We start from the raw sequence: 17,503 nt of genomic DNA on the forward strand, positions 1-17,503 counted from the left end.
GCTTCTCTCTTTGCCCCATGTCCAAGCAAACTTGAGCCCCTTGAGAGGTTTAGCTGGGACAGGGGCAGGCAGGCTGGCTGCTGGGCTGAGCTGCCAGCCAGGGCTGAGCTGTGGGAGCTGGGACACAGCAGCCTGCCCAGAGCTCGTGCTCCAGGACATCTGCCTTGCACAGCACCAGGGTGTCTGAATGGGCTTTTGATGAGCCTCCTGTAAGATCAAGTTGCTTCCCTCACCTCACTGCTTCGGGTCACAGGAGCTCTCACCCCCTTCATCCCACACAGTCCAGGTACTTGCTGGAGCAAGGAGAGTCTCTGTGCCCCAGGACTCCCCTTTGGTGCTGAGACCTGTCTGGGCTGTGCAACCATCAACCATTCAGCAGAGGCAGGGAGAGCTAGCAGGCTCCCCTTCCCTCCCCAGGAACCCCTGAGCACCCAGCCCTGCATGCAGCAGACCTCAAGGCAGATCCTGGCCACAGACCAGGGAAGAGTTTTGCCCCAAATCACCCCCCAACCCCACAAACCTCTTGTCCTGCTGGAGGCAAACAGTTACCCCAAGCTCAGCAGGTGCAGGCTGTGGGGTTCCCTCCTCAGGTGCCACTGGTGAGTGTGATGAGCTGGAGTTAATTGCTGCCCCGGGGACACAATTAACTCCTTCCTGACCTGGTCCAGCTGGGGCTTTGGCATCCCAGGGAGCAGTTTCACCCCTCACCAAGTTCCTGAGAGAACTGCAAGCTTCTTCCTTCCCACAGTGAGCTTGTGAGTCACAGCCCCATGAGCAAAGTGAGTTCGCTGCTGTGTGCTGCCGACTTACATTTGGGATCTATCTGGAATGTAGCATTTATGTCAGGTGTGTGAGACACCAGTGAAACTGGGAGGAAGCAGTGAGTAAATCAGTCACAGCCTGGCCATAAAGGGCTTGGAAGCAGCTCAGTGCAGCCACCTGATGGGCAGCCCTGCTCTGATAGTCCTGCTGCCATGGGACAGGCCAAGAGGAGTTAAAGAGCCAAGGTCAGGAAACCTGGAGGAAAGGAGTGGTGACACTGAGACACTTTAATGCCAGGGATGGCTGTGACACAATCTCTGTGTGGAACAGCTCTCTCTCCCTGGGACAGGGATCTCCTGGAAGCAAAGAGCTGCTCCAAACACGTTCCTGCCTGGCAGCCCCCAGGTCCCAGCTGGGAGCAGCAGCACAAAGCCCCGAGGCTGTGCTGCCCCAGCCCTGTGCTGGTTGTCTGTGCTGGCTCAGAAATGCAATAAACATGAGGGATGGAGACAGGAATTGCCAGAGACTTTTAATTTGGGTTCTGCCAATTTCTCTGTCCCAGCTATTGATTTTCCATGGAGATGAATGCCTGCTCCCAGCTCGCTCTGACAGCCACGACCTGTCTGGTTTGCTTACCCCAAGAGTGGAAATACATGTTTTATTAAGTGTCAGAGCTCACTAATGAGAAGAAGGAGGAAAATCAATTGTCTGCTTATATCTTGATCTCAAAGGCAGGACTAACAAGTTCTTTACTTCGATGCCATGGACAGGAGGCCAGGGCAGGATGACAAACGTGGCAGACAATGGCTGTCAGCTCTGCTGAGCTGCTGAGAGGGGAACAAGGGCTGCAGCCTGTTTGAATGCTTCAAACCCATTTGAAAGAGCTTTGTAGAATGCTGTAAAATCTGATATGTGAATTGATCCCTGATGCAATTTTAGCTGCAGACTCTAAGCAGGTTTATGCTTATGTTCCTGAAATCAAGGCAGCAGCTTGGCCAGGACAGGGGCAGCCAAGGAGACTCCGTTCTCCATGCTGAGCTCGAGATGAAGGTGAGCATCCATGGCCATGAGAGTACAAGCCCAGGGTGACAGCCTCTGCACAGCTCCAGCAATAAACCCAGTGCTGTGCTCATAGAAAGTGCTCAGGGGACATCCTCATCCTTTGGCAAAACGAGGAGCAAAGCTGTGTAAGGCCAGGACTTCACCTTTGCTGCGTGAGCAGCTCAGCCACTGCACTCAGCTCAGCTGGGTGATCCTTTCATCATCCACTTGGTTCAGGTGAGTTTGGGGTTACAGGAGCAGCCTGGCTAGCCTGGACCTCATCAGCTCAAAGGCAGACTTGCTCTCCACCAGAGCTATCAAACACAAAGACACCATCACACCTGCAGAAATCAGGGGATGGGAAGGTGCCAGGGGAATGGACCCAAAGTACAAGCCTTGCTTTAACCCCCTTCCCAGGCAGCTGGCACAGGCCCTGGCTGGAGCAGGAGGTGAGCTGGACCTTCACAGGACTCTTCTGATGTCCTTAAGCCCTCAGACCACCCAGGCAGAGGGAAGAGGACAGTTGCCAGCACACACAGCCCAAACCACAGGGCTGGCATCCAGGACATGGACTATTTCCTGCAGGTACAGGGTGTTGTTCCCAGACGCTCTTTGCTCCCCATCTGCACCCAGCACGGCCTCAGACCCTGATTTCCCTGGGCTGTCAAGAGACTCACACCTGACAATTGTGTAGTTAATCTCTTGGCAGCTGTGAAATGAAATGCTAAGCTCTGGCTGCCTTGACAAGTGGCATTGATTTGCTGAGGTGACAGCTCTCCTCCCTTGGTGTTCAGGCTTCAGCTCAGGGCTGCTCTTACGGCTCTTGTCCATCCTTCAGTTCAAAAGCCTGAGCAGAGGTGCAGCAGCCAAGGCAGCACTGAGGCTAAACCCTGACCCTGGTTTCATTGCAGGGGGTATGAGGGCACCTGCAGAGGCAGGGTGCCTGTCTGGAGGCTGATGAACACCTGGGTCACGGGATTGAGTTTTACCAGGAACTGGTCTCTTCTCCACGAGAAACCATCTGCCTGGCCATTCAGAGCCCACAGCAAAGCAGAGGAGGAAAATCCCTTCCTGCTCAAAAGGAAGTTTGAAGGAGTTTATACCCTGCTTCAACACATCTCTGTAATAAGGATGATGTGTTTAACAAAACCCCTGGCACTGGGTGAAGCAGCAGAGAGCAAAGCCCTGGAGTTGCCTGGCCTCAGAGGGAAGGGCTGCAAGAGTCACCCTCCAAAAGCAAAACTACCTACAGCCCATTAGTACCCCAGAGCATTTACACATTCCTGGGCAAGCAGCAACAGCTGTGAAGCAGCAAAGAGCACAGCTGAAGCCCATCTCTGGGTATCCCTGAGCCACTCCAAGCCATGCTGAGGGCAGGTCCCAGGCAGAGCAGCAGTGGGTGCTTGGGAGGATGCCCCAATGCTCAGGGATTCAGGGCAGGGCTGTTCACAACCCTCAGCATCTCCCCATCACAGCCCAAGGACCCACCTTGTCTCCCCTGGAGATACATGGCAGTGCCATGGCAGCAGCCAGGCATTGTGACACAGCTCTCTGTGTCACCAGGCAGGCAGAGGAGAGAGTGGCCACGCTCCTCCTCACACACACAGAGCTGTCTGCCCTCAGGGCTGGCCCAGTGCCACCAAAGCCAAGGTCCCACGTTTCCCCAGGGACCAGAGGGCGAAGGGGGCAGCCAAGGAGCAGATGATTGGCATTTCCAGAGGAGCAGGTATGAATGGGTTTGAAGCCTACAAGCCTGTAGACAGTCGGGGTTCTACCCCCACAGACCACCAATGTTAAGAGCAAAGAGCATCATGGTGAAAATCAGAGGCCTGGGGGAGAGGTTGGGGGGTGCTGGGAGCCAGGGCATGACTGGGGGGGGGGGGGGGGGGATGCTTCTGGAGTCCTGCTTCCAGTTCTGGGCTCCCCAGTTGAAGAGAGACAGGGAACATAAAAATAGCTGAGGTGGGGATGTCAGGAGGGTGAGGGGACTCTTTTTTTCTGTTGTCTCAAGTGACAGGACGAGGGGTAATGGGCACAAGCTGGAAGTTCCCCTGGCACAGGAGGAGAAAGCCCTTTGGTGCTGAGGTGAGGGAGCCCTGGCCCTGGCTGCCCAGGGAGGGTGTGGAGGCTCCTTTCTTGGAGGGCTTCAAACCCCACCTGGACACGTTCCTGTGCCCCCTGAGCTAGGGGATTCTTTGAAGCAGGGTGCAGGGACAGCAAACAGCTCCTGTGAATGCCCAGGAGTGGTTGGACTTGAAGATCTTTCCCAACAGTAATGATTCTGTGAGGAGCTGGAGCCTCATCCTGGGCCATGCTGGTGGCAGCTTGGGACCCTCCCAACCTCACACACAACAGTGTGTCACCAGGGACCTGATGATGGACTGAGCCTGACTCGAGGGTCAGGGCTCAATGGGACTCAATCAGGCAGGTTTGGCCCTTCCTGGGCTCGGCTCTTACCTCAGGGACCAGGACTTAGGCAACCACAGCCCCCAGCTTGGGCACCTGGAGCCTCCCAGGCTGCAAACATAGGGACACTCCTGGGAAAAGAGCCTTTTCTGGCAAGAAAAAAGGGCTACAAATACAGAAAGGGAAAACAGGCACAATGACAGCTCTGTCTGTGGGCAAACAGACTGTCCTGGAGAGCCAAAGTGCTCTGAAAGCAGGGTGATGTAACCTGGGGGGGGTGTGTGCTGTGCCTGGTGCACACCACACAGGGATGCCAGGAACTGCCACTGCTTTGTCAAGCTCTTCTGGAAAGAAGTGAAAAAGAAATCCAGCTTGGTTTGGGGTTGTTTTTTTAAGTTAATGTCAGATTTGGGGGGAAAAAGGAGCTGCTGTGGATGAGTGAATGGGCTGAAATGGCAGAGCTGCCAGGGGCCAGGCAGCTGGAAGGTGTACCAAGGCCTGAAGCTCCTGTGAGGAGTGGTGGGAGTTCTGTTAGGTATTTAGGGGAAAGGAGGCTGAGAAAATTGGCTTTGTCAACCAGATGCTGCCTAGTGATGTTCTACAAGACATGCACGAATCAAAACCTCCCAGTTAGGTGCTAAAAGAACCAGGGCAGCTATAGCCAGGAGATGACACAGGCTGAGGACAGTGACCTGTTGCCAGATGACACCTCTGCAGTCTGGCTGGGGCCACAAAAGCCATCCTTAGAGAATTCTGGGTTTATTTCTCATTCAGATCAGGAGTGTGAAAGGCAGGTGTCTCCTGCTCAAGCTGGGTCCCATCACAATGCCACCAGCAACACACACACACACACAGGCATCTATTTAGCTCGTGTGTGTGAGCCACAGGTGCTTCAGCACAACAAACACCTTCCATCTTGGCTCAGCAGCCTCAACACCTCACCAAGCAACCATTATCCCTTCCCAAGTGTTTCATTCTCCTACTGGGCATTGCTTAGAGACTAACAGTGCTCTGGTTGTTTCTACAAGAAAGCAAGTGGAGATCCTGGATGAAGTGATGATGCAAACTAAAAGCAAGGAAAGGGACAGCAATGCCTCAGTGACAGCAGTGTCAGGGTGCTGCTGGATACGTGCTGGTGAAGGCAGAGGTGCCAGGGAAACGCTGGCACTCCCCTTGAGCTGCTGTGAGGCAGCACTGGGTGTGTTGCATGGCTCTGTCTGCTGCTCATCAGCTTGCTGGGGGGGCAGAGGGTTAATTTGAATCACCAGGGTGATTATGTAGCTGTAGGAACTGGCTTAGAAGATGTGTCTCAGATTACAAAGAGAGGAAAACAGACATCTCCAGAGATGTAGAAGAGTGGGAAGAAATTGCTTGGAGGAGTACAAAGGGTCTCATTGGGATGAAACAGAAGAGAGTAAGATAGGGACAGGTTTTGGCAGAGTGTATCAGAGAGTGACTCCTGCCAGTGAAGCTATTAAGCTGAGGTAGAACCCTCAGGAAGGGGAGGGACAGAGGAGGCCAGTTCGTTGGAACCTGTAAAAGGAGATGACACAAAACATTAGAAACTGATGATGATGATGATGATGATGATGGGCAAATCCCCTGGAGCCACAGCCCACCCCACAGCCCGTGCCACAGCTGGGCAGAGCTAGGCCAGGCTCTAATGAAGAGAGAAGAGCCACCATCCTACTCCCTCCCAGCTGCTCTTCTCCTCTGGTTCTCAGTGTTGTCGCTGCTCCTTCCTTAGTCAGAGGCTGAGCTTTGGCAGCATGGCTGCGACTCTGAACGGACTCGGGACGGGGCCGGAGAGCCCTGGGCAGAGCGAGGAGGAGGAGGAATGCAGAGGCAGCAAGGACTGCAGAGGCAGCAAGGAATGCAGTGTCAGCAAGGAATGCAGTGTCAGCAAGGAGCTGTACTTGGAGAGGAAGCACCTTGTCCTGCAGTACGTGCAGAGCGAGCTGAACCTCCTCCGCCTGCAGCACCACCGGGCCAAGGCTGAGCTGCTGCAGAAGTCCTACTTCTACCTGGAGATTAAGCCCAAACAGGTGAACCTGAAAGACCAGGACAATATGATGTACACTGCCAACCTCTTGGATGTAACAGACCACGTGCAGCTACAGAGGATAAAGAAGCTGGGAAAAAACCAGACAGAAATCCAGCTGACACTTCTAACTGAGCTGCTGGAACAGCTGGAGCAAGGTCAGGAGGAGCTGAACAGCTACGTGAGGGCTTGTGACATAAGAACCTTCCTGTCCCAGTGGGACCTGATAAAGCAGAAAATGGCCAAGCTCTCCACCTTTGTGGAAACTCTCCTGTCTGTGGAAGAGCCGGGAAAGCTCCACATCAAGCACCGTTTGCTCTCCTCTGTTTATCTCCGAGACACCGAACACCCCCCGTTCAGTGTTTCGCTCTACACCAGGGCGCCGCTGATCTTCGACCGGAGAGAGTCGTTTGCACACAAGAAATGGGCCAAGCTCAAGTGGTTCAGTGAGGATCAGGACACTGACCTCCAATGGTGTGAACTGCACTTGAGGCTGCTGACAGAAGACAGACGGAGGGAAGCAGGACACAGCAGGATTCAGACAGTCTTCTCCAACACGTGCATAATCAAGAACCTGCAGCCTGGGAGATCCTATGAGTTCACGGTCAGGAGGCAGGAGGATGAGACCCTTGTCTATGAAAACTGGCACGACAGCATCGTGCTGAAGACAAAAAGTGATGCTGTTGAAACGGGGGATGAAGCAGCTTGCTCACCAGAGGGATGAGGTGGCACAGAAGAACAGTTTCCTCGCTTTGTCCCTTTGAAATGTAGGAACGAGAAAGAAATAAAGGTGAAAGTGATGGTTCGAAGCCTCCTGTGTGAAACTGAACTCGTTCTGTTTTCAACAGCTCCACCCCAAATGTGGCCAGGTTAATGGCAGCACAAGGTTCTCACACCACACAACACCCTCAGGCAGAGCTTGGGACTCTCATCCCCACGGCCAGAACTCAGCAGTGGGAGTGGGCAGGAGCAGGCAGAGCTGCAGCACAGCTCGGGTGCAGAGCACAGGAGGCAGAAGCATCTCCATCACCTGCTGCTTTCCCTCCCCTGGATGGTGCCCAGGACCATGCCCTCACACAGATGCCCAGCACCATGTCCCCACACTGATGCCCAGCACCATGCCCCCACACTGATGCCCAGCTCTATGCCCCCACAGTAATGCCCAGCACCATGCCATCTCAGTGATGCCCAGCACCATGCCCTCACACTGATGCCCAGGACCATGCCCCCACACTGATGCTCAGGACCATGCCCTCACACTGATGCTCAGCACCATGTCCCCACACTGATGCTCAGGACCATGCCCCCACACTGATGCCCAGCACCATGCCCCCACACTGATGTTGGGTTGGGGTCTTTTTCCCCTCTCCAAGTTATTTTTTCCCTTCTTCTTCTTCCAAAACACCTGAACTGAACCCTGAGCTCTTCATACCACTCACTCCACCTCACCTCCATCTCTGCTTCCTTTTCCCCTCTACACCCAGTGCCTGAAGATCCCTAAGCATCATTTCATGCCCACCTCTCCACAGTGAGTGAAAAGACCACCCTGACCTAAGAAAAAACCCCACAAAAGCAACAACAACCTCCCCAGAAAAGCAGGGAAGGGTGACACAGCCACACATCAACGTACAGAAAACAACTCCCCCTTCCCTGTACTGCAGTTAAAGCTCCTTTTCTTCTTTAACCACCTGGTTCAGTCTGAATTCCCCACAGAGGTTCCAGTGAAACCATCACACAAACAGGACTTTTACTATTAAAATTTATTAGTTAAATAAACCCCAATCATTTCTTTACAATTATGGCTTAAATATAAAACAACAAAAAACCCCAAAGGGATGCTGAGGTTCATTCTTAGAAACAGTAGAAGCAGGTACAAATATTTGTATCCAAAACATCATTTGAGGTTTGCTGTGAGTCACAGCCATACAAAAGATAAAAACCTGCCCCCCTGGAAGCTCCTTGAGTCACCCTCCAGGACACCTCACGGGTCATTGCCATTGTCTAACGATTTATTGCAGTAAACTGATTGTCCTACACACACCTGGCCAAATCCTGCACCAAAACTGAGTCCTTTGGGCTCCTCCTTCACCAGCTGGAGCCAAGGACCTCTCCTAGGAAACCTCTTTCCTAGCTCTGGGTGGGTTGGGGCATCCCTGGCAGTGCCAGTGGGACACAGGGCAATGGTGTGGCTGCCACTGCAGGGACCACCACAGCCCAGTGCAGCAGGGGCTCGAGCTCTCAGAGAGTGCTGGAGCATGACTCAGAAGTTGTGCTGCTGCAGGAACCACGGCTCCTGTCCCTCCCCAGCCTTCCTTTGGGAGCTGTGGGAGGTGCAGAGCCTGTGACCAGCAGACACCCTGTGCCCCACGCTGCCTCTGCCTTGGCAGTGACCAAAGCTTTGGTGGCTTTGGGGGTTTTTAACAAGTGTTTTTAAGAGCTTGTGCTGGAACATCAAACTCATTCAAAAGGAAATGCAGAGCTCAGTGTGCAGGTGGCCCCAGACTGCTCTGAACTGTCTCCCCTCGGTGTCTATGACTCTTCTCTGGGAGCACAAGGATGAGAACACAACGTTCAGCTCTCACTCACAGTCTCTAATAACTGATTAATTGCACTTTCTGCTATCCCTGACTCTTGCAGCTCTGTGACCAACTCCCAGGTCCCTGCCCACAGCTCCAGAGTCCAGCCTGGCTGGGTCTGCTGCCTGGGTGCTCCAGAGCACCATTTGCCAAACACCAGCTATAAAATGCATCTGCAAAGGACGAAACCACGTGTGTACATTGTCTTGCAACACAAGTCACCAAGGAAAGCATTTCAGTCCAAGCTTTACCCTCCAAGGAGTAGCAGTAAATATCTATTTGCTGCTGCTGAGGGCAAAGGGAGATGCTTTGTGAGGTCTCCTCCTTGAGCTATGCAGACACGTGGCCAAACCCCACCGAGCCATCACACCTGGGGTGAGTGTGTGAGTCTCTTCATTTGTGTTACAGATAAAACAACCAGCTAAAAAAAACACCTGGAGGAGAGACTCTTCTCTTACATCAGCTCAGGAAAATGAGGCCCATCAGTTCTAAAGGACTGAGGTGACATTCAGAATGATGCTGGCACTGTGCTGAAGCACTTATCCCAATTCCAGCATCTCCTGCCATTTCCCACACGTCCCTGCCTGATCTCAGCTGTCCACAAAATGATCCCTCTAAAAGCTTATTTTGCAATAACATTAGCAAAAGCAGCCTGGTGCAGAAGCTTTAAGACCTCAGCTGGGGTGACAGCAAAGAACAATGAACTTTACACCTTCCCAGCTTCTATCAGGCTACTTCAAAAACAGTGGGAATTCCTTCCTATGGGCTCCTGTCCCCCATGGCATCACCAGCCATGTGCCTGTTATTATACTAGGAGAAACTCCTTTGTTCTTCAGGTGAGGGAGCCCTGGCCCAGGCTGCCCAGGGAGGGTGTGGAGGCTCCTTCTCAGGAGGTTTCCAACCCCACCTGGACACGTTCCTGTGCCCCATGAGCCGGGGGAACCTGCTGGAGCAGGGGTTGGGCTGGAGCAGCTCTGCAGGGTCCTTCCAGGCCCCACCACTTCTGCTTCAGTAAGCCAACAGCAAGCCTGGGTCAAACCCACTAAATGCAGAAGTGCAGGAAGGTGTTTAAAATAAGAAAGAGAACAAGAGCATTTCTCACCCAGGAACAGAGTCATGAGCAGAGACACGGCGTCAAACAGGGACCGTTCTGGACACAACACCCTCGTATTGCACATCCCTCCCTGCTGGAAAGAGCCTTGCTGCACTTGCAAACACAGGACAAAATTCCTCCCTGCCACAGGGCTGGGAAGCCCCAGGCCCCCTTGGCTCACAGCCAGGACGCTGTGTGTGTCCCAGCACTGCACCTCAGCTCCAGCCCAGGCCAACGTCTGCAGCCAGCCAGGCGTGTGCTCCTGAGACAGGCACTTCATACATTCAGAATTGAAATGAGATAAAAAGACACCCCCTCCCTCAAAAAGATGGTGCTTCACACAAGCAGCTCTGTGATAAGGCAGAGAGCACCTCTTCCCCAGCACAGATCTGCCCCATGAGCCGTGCCCAGGCAGGAGCAGCCTCCTGCAGCTGCACAGTCGCAGCTCCCAGTCTGCAGCAGTGGGGCTACTTAAATAAACCACAACATACAGTATACACAGATATGCTGTGCTCCATTTATCACATTTCCATCACCACTCTTCAAACCTCGGGCTGTTAAGACTGTGAAACAGAGTCACAGAGTTAAAAGTCAATAAATTAGAAGCAGCTTTAAAATCACAGGAAAGGGGGCTCTGAGTGGAGGAGCCTTCACAGAAAACACAACACACTTACAAATTCCCACGTTTCCTGGTAGGACTGGCCCTTGCCTGTCGTTACTCACCAGGTGAGGACACATCCTTTGCACAAAGAGCATGGAAACCCATTTACAAGACCAGCTTGGCCTTGGCTCCGTGACGAACGCTGCGAGAACAGCTGCAGCCAGGCAACTGTGGCACGTGGCTCTCTCTGTGCTTCTTCCTTTGCTTAAAAACTCCCCCCACACACACACCTCAGGACAACACAAATTGTTTTCTCTGCTTTGAGAAGTAAGAATCCTTTAAAAATCCCCTGGTCTTGGTTTTGAAAGCGAGTGGCAGCACTCAGCAGCTTTGGTCCTGCAGCTCATTCTATCCTCGACCGACGGCCCGTTTGGTCCCCGAAGCGCAGCAGCACTGGCTGCTGGGATGGATGGGGGCTCTGCTGAGCCTCTCACAGGTAAAAAAATACTATCATCATTAAGAAAGTCACCCCCTCCCCCCCAATCCATCCATTTCCAATGCTTTTTGGTTTGCTAGAGCTGAAAGTTCCTGTCCAAGGGCACAAGGATGAAACCCCCGCCCCAGGATGCCAGAGCACAAGGCCAGGCTGAGCTGGCACCCTGCAGAGGAACATCCCAACTCCCTCTCTGCATTTGGTCCCGTAGGTCATTCACTGATGGAAAGATTTCCTCCTTCCCAAGGCACACATCAGGCAGTTCAGGGGGAGGGGTGAGCTCCTGGAGGTCCAGCCCATCCTCAGCGCTGGAAGGCCAAACTCTTCCTGACGAGGATGTCCTGGGCTGCAGCAGAGCAGTTGTGCTGCCGGTAGTGCTGCAGCAGCCTCCTCCACAAAGGGTTGCACTCCAGCAGGTACTGGTTCCCTGAGAGCACAGGGGCAGTGGGTTAGCAGCCAGGAGAGATTCTGAGGCTCTTGTCACAGAACTTTGTGTGTAACCTTTCAGCCCACTGGGTAAGTGCAGGGACATTCCCTTCAGCCAGAGCTCTGAAATCCCAGCTCCTTTCTCAGTGCTGTCATACCTGTGAGCAGCTTCCCCACACATCACAGCCCACAGCTGCCTGATTGGGAGGAAAACAAGCAGCCAAATTCTGCTAGGAGAGAGCTCTGGCATGCAATTGACAGAAGCAAAGTGGTCTGAACCAGAAGGTGAGAGGAAACTACCTGTTTGTGCTGTATTTGCTGTGCATGAGCTGTGCTGGGCACAGATTGCCCACAGCCCAGTTTCAAAGCCACAGACCCCCCCTAAAGGGCAGAAGAGTAAAGCAAGACCACAGGTGGCAGCAGGCTGCTCCCCTGCAGGGCTGTGCAGGCTCCCAGGACACCTACCTAAAATGCAGAGTCCTTCCTGAGCTCGTGTGATGCCGACATTGACCTGGTTGGGGTCAGTAATAAACCCCAGGTACTTCTTCTGCCAGCTCTTGGTGGGCTTCCTGTCGATCTCTGACCGTGGGCAGGAGCGTACAGTCGACAGGATCACGTATCTCCACTCACTCCCTAGAGAGGAGAATGGAAAGAGATGGGTTTAGAAGGCTCTGGTCTCTCTTCTGCCTCATGAGACACTCATTTCTCTTCAGCAAGACCTGCAAAGCTGCAGCCAAAGTGGGGGTTTCCCCAGCTGTGAAGGTCGTGGGGCTGCTGGCTGCTGTTCCCCATGGAGCATGTGTTGTGGCAGTTAACACTCCCTCCCTTCCACACCTTCCTGCCTGCATCAGTCTCACCCTGCCTGGGCACTCAGAGGTTTCCAGAGCATTTATTACTATATATGGGACAAATCACCCAGAAATCCGGCCCAGAGATGCTTCCTCCAGGGCTGCCATGAGCCTGCTGTAGGATTTGCTCCAAGACTGTCCCTGGGAGATGTTGCTTCAGTCCTTGGGAAAGCAGGAGACACCAGAACCAGCCCTCCCCCTCTTCCTGCCACCATTACCTTGGCTCTTCGTGATGGTGCAGACGGTGACTCCGCTGACGCCCTCCCTGTGGAGGCTCTTGTTGATCTCGGACACCTGGGCGCTGTAGGGGCTCAGGATGGCGATGCTCTCCGGCTTGATGGTGCCATCTAGTGTCAGCTGCTTCGCCAGCCTCACCTGGGGAGAGCAGAGTCCTGCTCACCTGGGAGCCACAGCCCTCCAGCACCCTTCCCTAGATCCCTCCAGCACCCCGTCCCTAGGTCCCTCCAGCACCCCATCCCTAGATCCCTCCAGCACCCCATCCCTAGATCCCTCCAGCATCCTGTCCCTAGATCCCTCCAGCACCCCATCCCTAGGTCCCTCCAGCACCCCGTCCCTAGATCCCTCCAGCACCCCATTCCCAGGTCCCTCCAGCACCCCATTCCCAGGTCCCTCCAGCACCCTGTCCCTAGATCCCTCCAGCACCCCATCCCTAGATCCCTCCAGCACCCCATTCCCAGGTCCCTCCAGCACCCTGTCCCTAGATCCCTCCAGCACCCCATTCCCAGGGCAGCCATGGTGCCTGGCTCTGCTGCTCCTGCTGCTCTGGGTCACGTTTCCCTACAGCTGCCTCTGGCCAAGGGGCATCGTGGCACCCTCCAGACCCATCAGACAGACACTGCACCCCACTGACCTTCACCCCCCACCACTACCCATCATCCCTCCCCAACCCCCAGCGCCCTCCCTTTTGCAGCTCCAGCAGCTCCCCAGGACCCTCCTCACCGCCTGCATCGCTTCCTCTAGGTTGGCTTTGGAGTTCTCATTTCCTTCCTCAGTAGAAATCATGAGGCTCTGCTCCTTCCCCTCCACGTGCCCGAAGACGATGGGGCAGCAGCCGCAGTCCCGGTGGTGGAACACGCTGTGTCTGCGGCTCAGCTGGGGACACGTCTTTAGCCGCGTTTCGTAGAACTCCTGCGATGGGAACTTGCAGATGCTTTTGTGCTGGCAGAGAAAAAAAAGGGAGAAGCTGGGGTGAAGGAAACCCAAGGACCTTGTTAACCCACAGCAGCTTTTTGGGCAGGCTTCCCCCTGCAAGGCCACTGTGGTGCAGGTGGTCCCAGGGCAATGCCCATTGCTCGAGGAAGGGGAAGAGCTAACGGAGAGTGAGTGAGTGTGTGTTTGTGTTTGTGTGTGTGTGTGTGTGTGTGCTGGTGGCTCGAGGCAAAGCCTGGGAGCAGCATTTTGTGTGCTGCAGCGAAGCCAAAGCCCTCAGGCCCTCACCATGCGGTACTGCACGTCCAGCATCCACGCCTGCTCCCGGTACCGCTCGAACAGAGACGTCTCCATGCCCAGGCTCTTGCAGAAGTCGTTGTTGACCACAGGCCGCAGCTGTTTGTGATCTCCCAGCAAAACCACCTGCAATGAAGAGCAGCCACCTCAGGTACCAGGGTGGTGGCACTGAAGGCAGGAGGCTCTTTGCACACTGACACTTTACCGTACAGTTACAGTCACCTCAAAGACCATGCTGGGTGTTGTATGAAGATCTTGACCCAGGTAACACGGAGCCTTGTGCCCGTGTGATAGGAGAAGGACATCATGCAGCAGATTCTGCTGAGATCTGCTCTGTGCTTCGTGTCCTGTTGACACCTTGCACCTGGGCCAGGGCACTTTTGGTGGCAGTGGCTCCCACCCTGTAAACAAGCACCAAAGCCCCAGCCACAGCAGCACTTGTTTCCCCTTGCACAAAGCCAAGAGCAAGTTCAGAGGAGACAGTGTGGCTGTAACTGCCTGAAGCCAAGAGGCTGAGCTGCTGCACACAGCAGAGAGGTGAGCAGATGCAGCAGTTCTCCATCTCAGCTTTCAGGCCTGCAGCAGGTCTGTGTGACTCTGCTTCATGTGATGTGAACAGATAACGCTCAGCTCGTGCATTTAGTGCCAGTGCTCAATGTACTGCTGATTCTAATTACTACAGTTACACCTCAGAGGAAACAGCTCCCTGAAGGCTGAAACACTGACACACCACCACAGATACTCCCAAGAACAACCTTCAAACCTGGCACCACTTGGCAGAGCAAGGGGTGGGAGACGTGAGAGAGGTTTGAGAGTCCTCAGCAGCTGTCCAAGAGACACATCTCTGGGGGGAGACTCACCTTCTCAGCATGGCTGTGGCTGACCAAGGGGATGAGCGTCTCAGGCTCTGTGGACATGGCACACTCATCGATGATGATCTGCTTGACATTGAGCTTCTCCAGGGAGGAGGCAGATGCAGCAGAGCACGTGCACAGGATGACATCGTGACACGCCAGTTCATAGGCACGAGCAGCTGCCAACTGCATCTTGTACCTGGGGGTCGGTGCAGAAGAGATCAGGTAAGGGAAAAACATCTCTTCCCAACACTCCCTAAGGGAAACGTCTCCAGGTTCCTCATGCAGGAACCAGACAGAGACTGCACTTTCCCAAATGACTGTGGCTCCACCTCCCTCCCCAGGATGAGCTGGTGTTCCCAGCAAAGGGCTTTGCATGGACACTTCAGGGGATGTGCTTTGCCCTGAGCTTGGGGCAGGGGCTGAGGGTGGAGGACACGAGTGTCACAGAGGCATAAGATGACTTTTGGTCCAGATGGACAACAACAGCACCTGAGCAGAAGCGATGCTGAGGCTCTGCACCGTCCCACTAACCCCAGGCTGAGCACTTTTTATCTATCATCACTCCAAACACACACCTTATTGATCTGTCTTGACATGTTCAACTAGTCCCTCGCCTTGCATGAGCTGGGACAGATCCTCTGGCTCTCCCACAGAGTCTACAAGTTTGTGTCAGCTGAGACTCAGCAAGTACAGCCCAAAGCTCTTCTTGCAGAGGGAGGGGATTGCTGCACCGTGCTCCTCCAGACAGTGCTTCAGACGTGGCACTGGCCAAAGCCAGCTGGCTCTCACAGGGCTCTCATTCTACTCACTTCTTTGTTTCCTCTTCTGTTATCTGCTCTCCCCTCCTCATCCGAGCGTCGAAGTTGCAGATGTCCCTGTGCCCGGGGTTGGGTGGCCGCCGGATGCGATGGTGCAGGATGATCTCACTGAATAAAGAGTCAAGATATAAATCTTTTTGCCCCACCACAGCCCCAAGTGATCTGGGGTCTGAAGTGGAGAAACCCCCTTAGCTAAAGGACATCACAGCCAGACTGCCCGTCTTGATAGACCCAACACTTCACCCTGGAGGACACAAAACACAGCCCCTTGTCTTTAGCAGTTGCAAGCAGGAATGAAATGAGACTTTTCAGAGCTGCTCAAAACACAGATGAAACCATCTGGGAGCTGTCCCACAAGCTGGGCCTCCCCACGAGCTGCCACATCAACCACACGCCATCGCTCGAAGGAAACGTCATCTGCGAGCAGGTTAATTGTGCTGCTCCACGGCAGCAGGGTGCAAACTGCATTTGCTCTGGTTGCCCAGCTCTACCAGTGCAGCAAACAGCACTGCCCAGCACTCCCAGAGCCTGCAGGGCCCTCTGCTCCTACCTCAGCTCATGCTTTGGTTTCGCATCCCGCAAGGATTTGCGGTAGAGGTGCCGGTTGCTGCCTGGGTAGGGGAATTCCATCGTTTCAATGGCCTCCCCGTAAACCCTCAGTGGTTTCAGATCCTTCATCCTCAGCAGCATCTCTGGGGAAGGAGAACAGGTCTGCTCAGAGTGTACTAGGCAGCAGCAGGCTGAGAAAGCTCGTGGCCAGTGAGGGGCCAGCGTTCGCCCCACCCTCTGCTCATCAACCTCCCTTCACCCTTCCTCACCCTGCACCCAGGGGTCTTCTGTAAGGACCAGCCCCTCTTTCTGCCCCTCCTGCTCACACATTCCCCCTCCCACCAGTATGAGCCACTTCAGGGGTTTAAAGCAGACAGTTACCAGCGACAACATCAACGGACTTGTTGGATGGGCCACAGTACAAGATGCACTTTCTGCCGTGGGGCTTTTCCCCCTCGGGGGGCAGCCTCTGCTCCCTCTCCACGCTCTCCTCGTTCAGCCGATGGAACCAGTAGACAATGTGAGTCCCAACAACTGTTTTCCCAGTGCCTAGAAAAACAAGGAGCTGACTGAGAACGCTTTAACCACGATGCCAGTGTTCAAAGAGCAGCATCTGGATGATCAGCCATGAAATAAACCCAAGGACTGAGAGGACTGCCTCGAAGAGCTGTGGGTGAAGCCAACCCACGCTGCCCTCTCCCGCCTCACCACGGGTCCTGTGGAAAGCAACACATCAGCCCTCATCCGCCTTTCATGACACAGTAGAGGGATGTACTCCTGTCACCCCCCACCTCCTCCAGCCTCACCTGGTGGGCCTTGGATGAGTGTGAAGGGTTTCCTCAGAGCATTCAGAATTGCCTGGTTCTGACTCTCGTTAAGCTTCTTGTAGCTGCCGGGGAGATCAAAGGATTTTTGCTGCAGGATTCTGGATGTTGTCACTGTTACGGCAAAGAGCCAAGAGAACACATTTAAAGGTTACTGAAGGCAGCACACACAAGTGATTCAACAGGAGGATGCAGCAGGTACCAAGCAGCTGTGGCCCCTTTACAAGGCCACCTAAAAGTAATGTCATGCCAAGATCTTCTGCCCATGAGCCTCCTCTGTGAGTCCTGGGGCATTAAAGCACCACCTGTGCCTCTCTCTGCCAGGGCATCCCCTGTTGCTTTCACCCTGCCAGGTTAGCAGCTCCTCTCTTCCCTTGCCAGGGGAGCTCTTGGTCTGGAAGCACAACCCCCATGGCCTACAGAAGCTGCCAGGGCACCTGCCTGGCCACAAAAGCAGGGAGCCACAAGGTAAGGAAGGTGAGTATCTGCACCTACCTCTCTTAGGGGGCTCGTGGCCGAGGGCGATGCTTTTCACGAGCTCAGAGGCGTGGTTCAGGCTCCAAATTGCATTTTCCTTCCGTCTGACAGACAAGGGAAAATAAGAATGAATGGAATGCAGCATAAAACAGGAAAAATGACACTGCAGCTTTGCAGAACCATCTTGTTTATTCTCTCCCTCTGCTTTGGTGTTGCATGAAATC

The 17,503-nt window shown here is 54.2% G+C and overlaps 2 protein-coding genes across 3 annotated transcripts in view; one reads left to right on the plus strand and one right to left on the minus strand.

Annotated features, from left to right (window-relative positions):
* Positions 1–5,911: 5,911 nt before the first annotated feature.
* On the plus strand, positions 5,912–6,999 carry FNDC11 (fibronectin type III domain containing 11). The gene has a single exon (XM_010209575.2). The coding sequence runs from the start codon at positions 5,979–5,981 to the stop codon at positions 6,972–6,974; it is 996 nt and encodes a 331-aa protein (XP_010207877.2). The 5' UTR covers positions 5,912–5,978; the 3' UTR covers positions 6,975–6,999.
* Positions 7,000–7,995: 996 nt separating this feature from the next.
* HELZ2 (helicase with zinc finger 2) overlaps positions 7,996–17,503 on the minus strand; it is a 28,310-nt gene continuing 18,802 nt past the window's right edge. For both annotated transcript variants that reach the window (XM_062008784.1, XM_062008785.1), the window contains exons 10-20: positions 17,298–17,383; positions 16,785–16,916; positions 16,360–16,527; positions 15,980–16,121; positions 15,421–15,537; positions 14,615–14,807; positions 13,746–13,880; positions 13,248–13,466; positions 12,506–12,662; positions 11,905–12,072; positions 7,996–11,440 (exon numbers count right to left, since the gene is read on the minus strand). In XM_062008784.1, coding sequence (XP_061864768.1) covers positions 11,316–11,440; positions 11,905–12,072; positions 12,506–12,662; positions 13,248–13,466; positions 13,746–13,880; positions 14,615–14,807; positions 15,421–15,537; positions 15,980–16,121; positions 16,360–16,527; positions 16,785–16,916; positions 17,298–17,383 — 1,642 coding nt within the window. In that variant the 3' untranslated portion in view covers positions 7,996–11,315. The remainder of the gene's footprint in view (positions 11,441–11,904; positions 12,073–12,505; positions 12,663–13,247; positions 13,467–13,745; positions 13,881–14,614; positions 14,808–15,420; positions 15,538–15,979; positions 16,122–16,359; positions 16,528–16,784; positions 16,917–17,297; positions 17,384–17,503) is intronic.

This window comes from Colius striatus, chromosome 16 (assembly GCF_028858725.1).
Source record: "Colius striatus isolate bColStr4 chromosome 16, bColStr4.1.hap1, whole genome shotgun sequence".
Taxonomy (NCBI): Eukaryota; Metazoa; Chordata; class Aves; order Coliiformes; family Coliidae; genus Colius; species Colius striatus.

Excerpts from the sequence above, each read along its gene's own strand:
- FNDC11 (XM_010209575.2), top strand. The coding sequence starts at position 5,979 with ATGGCTGCGACTCTGAACGGACTCGGGACGGGGCCGGAGAGCCCTGGG.